We start from the raw sequence: 9,673 nt of genomic DNA, 5'->3' as shown, positions 1-9,673 counted from the left end.
ATAAGCAAAAAGAAAAAAAGCCAGAAGTGGCGCTGTAGCTCAAGTGGTAGAGTGCTCGCCTTGAGCTGAGGGACAGTGCCCAGGCCCAGAGTTCAAGCCCCACGACGGACAAAAAAAAAAAAAAAAAACCTTCTATACTGACATCTATACTACCGTACTATTTTTCAAAGTCACAATTTAATATTACATATTAACATTTATACAGCGTATCAAGTTCAAAAGTATATGACACAATGTAAAAACACTTAATTCACCAAGGTGGACATCAACTGTAATAAAAAGCCTTTTCTTCCATAGACCTATCTAAAATTTAAGACATGCTTTTCTGTGCTACTAAAACACTTGCACAGGAAATAACTGTACTTTCTTCAAAAAACAAATGATTTATATAATTGTATATATAATTTATATATAAATATATATTATATAATATATAAATTTATATAATTTTAATGAGCTTTGGTTTTTGTTTTTTTTTTCCAATCCTGAGGCTTTAACTCTTAGCTCTCACTGTCCCTTAGCTTTTTCCCTCAAGGTAAATACTCTACCACTTGAATAACAGCTCTGCTTCCATCTTTTTGGATCAGTCTCATGGACTTTCCTGTCCAGGCTGGCTTTGAACTGCAATCCTCAGATCTCAGCTACTTTTTTGCTGTTGTTCAGTCGTGGACCTGGGCACTGTCCCTGAGCTCTTCCGTTCAAGGTTAGTACTCTACCACTTTGAGCCACAGCACCACTTCCGTTTTCTGGTGGCTAAAGAGTGTCACATCCTTTCCTACCCAGGCTGGCTTTAAACCATGATCCACATATGTCGGCCTCCTGAGCAACTAGGATTACAGTCATGAACCACCAACACCCAGAGTACTGCTTTTTCCTTCTTTTTTTTTTCTTTTTTACTACAAATCTCTATCAAAAAATGTCATAAATATATTTGAATGCTAACAATAGCTAACATCTCTATAAATAACTATTACAAACATAAGAGATTACTACAGTCTGGTAATCCTAAAATAAAATTAGTCTAAGAGAAAATATGGGGTTTTTTGTTTAATTACTTACTTTCCACCATATTATGTCTTTGGGTTTAGTAGGATGAGAAAGGTAGTACTGGAGTTTGAACTCAGGGCCTTATATCTAGGTAGCTACTCCACCATGTGAGCCACATACTTAGGCCTTTTTGCTTTATTTTTCAAGTTGGGTCTCAGACACTTTGCCTGGGTAGGCATCCCACAATAATCTTCCTGACTATTCCTTCTGAATAATCTTTTTCTTTTTCTGTGTGTGTGCCAGTCCTGGGGTTTGAATTCAAGGCCTGGGCACTGTCTCTGAGCTTTTGTGTTGTAGGCTAATGCTCCACCACTTTAACCCACAGCACCATTTTTGGCTTTTTGATAGTTCAGTGGAGATAGAGTCTCATAAATATTCCTGCCCAAGCTGGCTTTGAACATCAATCCTCAGTAGCAAGGATTACAGATGTAAGCCACCAACATCCAGCTATTCCTTGCTTCTTGCCCAGACTGGTGGCAAACTGCAATCTTCCTTACTTCCCAAGTATCTAGGATTACAATTGTGAGCCACAATGTCCAACCTAGTAGGCAGTATAAAAAGCCTCAAAAAAGCAGCATATAATTTTGTTTATGTTTTTATTGTAAAAATGCTGTACAGAGGGGCTAGTTACATGAGCAAGGTAATGAGTACATTTCCTATTGAACATTGTTCCCCCTACCATCCCTTCCCTCCCACCTCCACAACTACCCTCCCCACCCCAAGTTGTAAAGATCGTTTTCAACATAGTGCTTTGTACATCTCATTGTTACAATGGGTCCACCTGTATTCTTATTTAAGCATTTTGTTTTTTCCCTTCCCCTCCCTGAATTAGAGAAGTGTATATACAAGATGCGGGCACCAACATCACATACAGTGAAAACAGGGGTTATACTATGGGGAGCATATAATTTCTTAGAAAAAAAAATACACTAGTGCTATAGAAATTGGTTTGTTTGTTTTCTTTGGTCAGTCATGGGGCTTGAACTCTGACACTGTCCCTCAGCTGTTCAGCTCAAGGCGAGCGCTCTACCACTTGAGCCACAGTGTCACTTCCAGCTTTTTCTGCTTATGTGGTGCTGAGGAATCGAACCCAGGGCCTCATGTATGCGAGGCAAGCACTCTACTACTGAGCCCAAGGTAGAAATTCTTAAAACTATCTCATGCAATCATTTCAAAATAATTACTGAAGGGGCTGGGAAGGTGGCTCAGTGGTAGAGCTCTTGCCTTGCACGCTTGAGGCCCTAGGTTCGATTCCTCAGCACAACATAAGCAAAAAGAAAAAAGCCGGAAGTGGCGCTGTGGCTCAAGTGGCAGAGCACTAGCCTTGAGCTGAAGAGCTGAGAGACAGAGCCCAAGCCCAGAGTTCAGGCCACACGACCAGACCCAAAAAATAAAATAAAATAAATAATTATTAAAGGTATTGCTTTTCAAAGTAAATAAACCTATTTTTTAAGAATGATATTGATATGCTCCTAAGGTATCCTTACCAACTTAGAGCATGCTTTAAAAAATTCAACACAGCTTTGGGGTTTGGGTTTTTTTTGTTTATAGGGGCTTAATTTTTATTGTTTGTTGGTCATACGGTTTGAACTCTGAGACTGGGTGGTGTCCCTGAGCTCTTCAGCTCAAGGCTAGCACTCTACCACTTGAGCCACAGCGCCACTTCCGGTTTTCTAGTGGTTAATTGGAGTCCTTCCTGGACTGGTTTTGAACTGAGATCCTCAGATCTCAGCCTCCTAAGTAGCTAGGATTATAGGTGTGAAGGCTCCCAGCTTAATTTTGTTTTTGACAGTCTTACTGTGCAGCCTGGCGTTCAACTCATTATTCTCCTCCTTCAGCCTTCTGAATTCTAAGATTACAGATGCACATCAACATGCCTGGCTCAATATAATTTTTCAATGTGTAATACATGTTTAACCCTATCCAACACACTAGAGAAAGAATGATGGTGACTATAGTACAAATAGTTGAGAGATACTAATATCACTTATAGTGATATTATCCATACAAGAGTAAGAAGGAATAGAAACCTAGCTAAGAAGCACACTGAATAAATGACAGAAAGCCTCTGAGAGAAGTTATTTGAGTTGGGTATTGATATGTAATTATATGAGTGAACAGAAGTTTACCAGGTGTGGTAAGGTTAGTGGAAATGGAAATTGAGAAATGGTATGGAACACCTTCTGTTTTGAATGCAGAACAAAGAAAATGAGATACAAACGTTTTGTTAAGTTCTAGAAAGTAAGAACATTTCAATGGTACAGAAATGTATATACATACACACACACACACACACACACACACACACACACACATACATACAAACACACACTTCTGAAACAGAATTGGGCATAAAGTGTAAAGGCTACAGACTCAGTATGTGAATGCAAATGCTTCTGATGCCAAACTAAGGAACTAAGATTAGATGTGATTGTCTGGACACTGGTGGCTCATGCTTGTAATCCTAGCTACCCCAAGCCTGAGATTTGTGGTTCAAAGCCAGCCTGAGCAGAAAAGTCCATGAGATTCTTACCTCTAATTAACCACACACACACACACACACACAGAAGTAGAGTTGTGGTTCAATAAAGCACCATCCCTGAGTGAAAAAACTAAATTCGGGGAGGGGAGGAAAAGGGAGGATGGGAAGGGATGGGAAGGGGAAACAAAGGAGGAAGCTACAATGCTTGATAAGAAATGTACTCATTGGGCTGGGAAGGTGGCTCAGTGGTAGAGTGCTTGCCTTGCATGCCTGAGGCCCTGGGTTTGATTCCTCAGCACCACATAAGCAAAAAGAAAAAAAGCCAGAAGTGACGCTGTGGCTCAAGTGGTAGAGCGCTAGCCTTGAGCTGAAGAGCTGAGGGACAGCACCCAGGCCCAGAGTTCAGGCCCCAGGACCGGACCCAAAAAAAAAAAAAAAAAAAGAAATGTCTCATTATCTTGCCTATGTAATTATAACCCCTCTGTACAGTATTTTCACAATAAAAAAATAAAAATTAAAAAAAAACTAAATTCAAGCCCAGTATCAGCACACAAAAAAATTAGATGTGGTCATATAAAGCCACAGGAAATGTAGCCTTCCAAAAAAGAGTTGTGACTGGTTTTGTTGTGCATGAAAACAACACCAGGAGTGACTTAAACAATTTGACTACCATCCAAGTCAGATACGGTCCTATAGTAGGGACAGTTTAAGGATGAAGGAAAGCCAGAAACACAGCAGCAGCTACACATAGCAGAATCTGAAAAAAACAGGGAACTACTATTGTACCTATAATTTACCCATATGTATACATTCACTATATTTGTGAAGAATTTCATGGCATATAGTCAGACAACTACTCATCTGAAACCTTAACATGAAAATGAAACTAAGATATCTGCCAGCCATTTCACTTTCAATTACTGAGTATCTTTCAAAAACATCCCAAAATAAACTTTTTTATTTGTGGTGCTGAGGATGAAACTCAGGGTCATGCATATGCTAGGCAAGCAGTGGATCAGTGAGCTACATTCCCATACTGGACATTCTTTTACTGGACAGATTCAATTTACTGGACAGATTCAATAGACAATGAATTTCTGCAATAGTATTGCTGGACACAACAGTTTTCAGACATAATATAATGCTATGAAACCATGTTTCACAAAAATAACAACCACCACCACCTTTTAAACAATAATCCTTAATCAATGAAAAGTGTTTTTAACTGAAGAAATATGGTCCTGAAATTTGTAACCATAAAATATTATGTGCAGGCCTCAGGGTGCTTACCAGAGGCTGTGTTCTTACACTGACTGTATAGAAAGAGGAGGCAGAATAAACCTACCCCATATACACCTCAGCCCAGGCCTGTGCCTAGTCTGTATTGTGAATGGGGAGACAAGGGAAAAAAAAAATATATATATATATATTATGTGCAACTTATTACTAATGAGGAAAAACTATTCATTCTTGCTCATACTAGAAAGTTTAAAAGTATTCTGAATCTGTTCTCTTCAAGAATAACTTTTGGAGCTATATTCAGTAGTAGAGTACATGCCTAACACAATAGGTTAAGTACAGATAGCAATATTGTATATTATTTGGGGGGGGTAATGTGTGTACTAGTACTGGGGCTTGAACTCAGGGCGTGGGCACTACCCCTTAGCCTTTTCCTCTCAAGGTTGAACCACACCTCCACTTCCAGCTCTTAGTTGGTTAAGAGTCTTATGGATTTGTTTGCCAGGGGCTGGCTTTGAACTGGGATTTTCAGATCTCAGCCTCCTCAGTATCCAGTAATACAGGCTTAGTCACCAGAACATGGCAGCAATACTATGTATTTTAAATAAGCTATAAGAAGGGATTTTGATGGGCTGGGAAGGTGGCTCAGTGGTAGAGTGCTTGCCTTGCATGCCTGGGGCCCTGGGTTTGATTCCTTAGCACCACATAAGCAAAAAGAAAAAAGCCGGAAGTGGCGCTGTGGCTAAAGTGGTAGAGTGTTCACCTTGAGGTGAAGAGCTGAGGGACAGCACCCAGGCCCCAGAGTTCAGGCCCCATAACCGAACCCAAAAAATAAAAAAGGATTGAGTAGGTGGCTCACGCCTGTAATCCTAGCTACTCAGGAGGCTGAGATCTGAAGATCGAGGTTCAAAGCCAGCCCGGGCAGGAGAGACCGTGAGACTCCTATCTCCAATAAACCACCATAAAACCGGAAGTGGCGCTGTAGCTCAAGTGGTAGAGCGCTTGCCTTGAGCTGAAGAGCTGAGGGACAGCGCCCAGGCCCAGAGTTGGAGCCCCACGACCAACAAAAAAAAAAGGATTGAGTATTTTAGCCACAAAAAATGATAAATGTTTTTAGGACACATGTTTCCCCTGATTTAAACATTATACAATGTATACATCTATCAAATAACCCACAAATATGTATAGTTTTCATGCTTCAATTAAAAGGTGAAAAAGTATGATATATTACATCTCCAATCTATTGTTAATTGATGTAACATAATAAAGCTTAAATTAAAATCTTATGGCAAAGGAAATATCATCCTAGGGTTCTGTAAGCCAGGGTTAAACCCATAAACAAAGATGCTTTTGTTTTCTTTTCTGCTGATACTTCAGTATTTCTACCCAGTGTTTCTTCTAAAGACCTGAAGAATTTGTTGGTTATATACAAAAATACACTAGAATTGTTTAACATCCCCACAATTTCTCTAACTCCCTAAAATAGCACTATACATTTTTCTTAGCTAACCAAAATAAATTCGGAATTAATCAGTGTATAAAATCCTTTACTAGCTGGGCACTGGTGGCTCAAACTTGTAATCCTAGCTAGTCAGGAGGCTGAGATCTGAGGATTGCAGTTCAAAGCCAGCCTGGGCAGGAAAATCCGTGAAACTCTTAATTCCAATGAACCACCAGAAAACCAGAAGTGGCGCTGTAGCTCAAGTGGTAGAGTGCTGGCCTGGAGCTGATGAGCTAAGGGACAGTGCCTAGGCCCAGAATTCAAGCCTCACGACCAACAAACAAAAAATCCTGTACTATGTAAATTTGTATCACAGCCCAAAATTACTAAAAATCTCTGATCTTCCAAACGACTGAATATCAATGAACATAAAACTAATCTCATTGGGTAGGTGTTTACTGAAAGCTACAAATCTCAACCAAATTGAACCAGGGGCTGGGAAGGTGGCTCAGTGGTAGAGCGCTTGCCTTGCATGCATGAGGCCCTGGGTTCGATTCCTCAGCACCACATAAGCAAAACAAAAAAGCCGGAAGTGGCGCTGTGGCTCAAGTGGTAGAGCACTAGCCTTGAGCTGAAGAGCTGAGGGACAGCACCCAGGCCCAGAGTTCAGGCCCATGACCTGACCCCAAAAAAAAAGAAAAAGAACTTTTTAAAGGGAGAAATATTCAAAAGTAATAAATAAAAGTAGTTAAATTATATCTTTGGTTAAGCCCAATTATTCAAACTGCAATTCAAAAGCAGATTATTTTTTACCTTTAGTAAAAATTTTCATGCTAAATGAAAGCTACTTTAATAGAAATTAAAATGATGTATTTTAGCTGACACCAATGGCTCATGCCTGTAATCCTAGCTACTCAGGAGGCTGAGTCTGAGGATCAAGGTTGGAAGCCAGGTCAGGCAGAAAAATCCCTGAGAGATTCTTATCTCCATTAACCACTCCAAACAGGAAGTGGAGCTCTGGCTCAGGGATAGAACCTTGAACAAAAAGAGCTTAGGGACAGTGCCTCAGGCCCTGAGGATAAGCCCCATGACTAACCCCCCCCCAAAAAAATATACTTTAGATGAAATGTTAGGAAATTATAATGAGTAGCATGGGAAAATAAATCTAGCTCACAATATTCTATAACAATGTAATATTGAATGTGCTTTCTCCAACTTTATCTGATAAGATCCCCACAGGAATACCAGTAAAACAAGGAAAATGGATACTCCAAAAAACAAAGTACAAATCAATTACAGTACCTTACATTCCACAATTCTGTTCAAAGACGTAACAATTAACTGAAAGAACTACTAGAAATAACGAAATACCATTGGTCTGTACAGTTATTATAAGAAAAAGGTATAATAATAATCCTTTAAACTTGTATAGTTCTGATATTCATTAAACTTTTATTTTAAACATTTTAAATTTGCGTTTTGTTGCTCTTTTTATGAAATTAGCACAGCATATCATCTGTCCACTTTGGTCCTAGAGGTTTTAATCTATCCATATCAAATTACACTTATTAGTGCACAGACAAATACAAATCTTACTATGTCATTGGGGCTTATAATGTGTTTATTCAATAGTGGTCCGTTATAGTCTTAAAACCTCTATTGCCTACTCTGACCACTCTTAGATTCTAAGAGGGAACCCTAGGGGAAGGGAATTCTGCCCAGGCTGGGACAGACATTGATTAATTAAAATCGACCCTCCGCAGGAAGGGATGTGGTTCCCACCTGTCCTGCTGTATGAACTGCAAGACCAAAAGACGTGCTCAACACCTTATCCACCTTGCATTTTACTAACACTGGTAAAGGGTTCAAGTTCACCCGCAACTCCCAGGGAAACAACGGTTCAGGACCAGCTGTTGTCATTCCATATTCACTCTTTGGTAACTCCAGGTTCTTGATAAACTCTAGCACATAGCCCCTGGATAAAGGATGAAGTGAAAGGCAGATATATAAGTACTCATTGAAAATAAAAAAGGACATCCTTGCAGGCCGCTGGTGCCCCACATTTGGAATCCTAGCTACTCAGGAAGTTGAGATTTGAAGAACGCCGTCCAAGGCCATCCTGAGCCGAAAGGTCCACGAGACTTATCTCTAAAAAATGACCAACTATGGCTCAAAGGGTAGAGAATTGGCAGCCAGGAGTTCACTCCCTAGGACTGGTTGTTTTGTTGTGGTGGTGGTTGTTGTTTTAAGATACTCAAGATACCCAGGGCGATGGCTGGAGGAGATAGGTACCAAGCGAACTCTCGAGTTAGCGCTTGCAAAATACCCTTCGTATGTCTGGAGGTTCTACTTTGGAGAAAAAAAGGTGAAGAATTATGATTGTTCAAGACCGTGAAATCTGGGGCAGAAAAGGAGGGGGCCGAGAAGTGTCCAGGTAAACCCCAGGGACGCGAGGACCTACCCAGACAGACCACGGGCTGACTGGAAAGAAGCCCGTATGTGGGCAGCGGTGCCCTAAGAGCCAGGACCCGAGCGCTCGCCCGCCCGACGGGCTCCCGGGCGAGGTTTCAAACCGCCGCCCGGGGGAGGCGCTCCGCCGATTGGAAGTTTCACAACGCCCGTCACTAGCCCAGGGCCGGAGCCGCAACTCAGCAGCGAACCCCACCCCCCCGCGCCCCCCCCCCACCAAGCCCTCATCTTCCCCAGGAAGACAAGACCCCACAAACTCCACCTCCAACCGAGGTCCCAACTGGAGTCCCGCCACCAGCCCGAGGCTCGATCAAAGCCACCCTCCCCCCCGCCCAGCGCCGCCGCCCTCCGGCGGGACCGACGCCCCCGACCGGGGAGCGCCACGGGAGTTCCAGGGGGCGCGACGGCACCGCGCGGCGGGGGCGGGGGGGGGGACGGGCAGACTCCGTCCTTCCGAGTCCGCCCCTCGACGCGGCCGCACGACCACCTCCGCCTCACCCCGCCGACACGGTCGGGCAGGGCTCCGACCCACCCATCCCGCCCCGTAGAGGAGCGGAGCGAGCCCACTGCCCCCGCCCGTGCTCTTACCCATCTTTCCGCCTCGCCTTGTAGACGTGCCCGTAGGTGCCGCGTCCCACTTTGCACCCTTCGTACTCAAACAAATCCTCCACCCGTTCCCGCTCCGCCGCCAGCTTCGCCTTGAAATCATAATCCATTGTCTGCTTCCCCCATAGAGGCACCGGGACGCGGGGGCCGCCGCCGCTCAGTCCCACCTCCTCCTCCTCCTCCTCCTACTCGGCGGCGTCGGCGACGGCGGCAGCTCCAGCAGACACCCCCAGTCCCGCCTCCCCCCTTCATTTCCTTGTTTTGGAACCTGGTGGGCCGAGCCGCGGCTTCCTCGAACTCATTAATGAACCAGCCGGTCCGGCCCCCTGTGTTACGGTGGCTTCTGGGATATGTAGTCCCGAGGTCTTCGAGAGCTACGGAAGTGTGGC

At 43.2% G+C, this 9,673-nt stretch overlaps 1 protein-coding gene across 1 annotated transcript in view; it reads right to left on the bottom strand.

Moving 5' to 3' along the window:
• Positions 1-9,416, bottom strand: part of Cdk19 (cyclin-dependent kinase 19) — a 116,399-nt gene extending 106,983 nt beyond the window's left edge. The window contains exon 1 of the mRNA XM_013022364.1: positions 9,267-9,416. Coding sequence (XP_012877818.1) covers positions 9,267-9,394 — 128 coding nt within the window. The 5' untranslated portion in view covers positions 9,395-9,416. The remainder of the gene's footprint in view (positions 1-9,266) is intronic.
• Between the last annotated feature and the right edge of the window lie 257 nt (positions 9,417-9,673).

This window comes from Dipodomys ordii, unplaced genomic scaffold, assembly GCF_000151885.1.
Source record: "Dipodomys ordii isolate 6190 unplaced genomic scaffold, Dord_2.0 Scaffold62, whole genome shotgun sequence".
NCBI classification, from domain to species: Eukaryota; Metazoa; Chordata; class Mammalia; order Rodentia; family Heteromyidae; genus Dipodomys; species Dipodomys ordii.
Note: the sequence above shows the minus strand (reverse complement) of the source record. Positions and strands in the feature narration are given on the sequence as shown.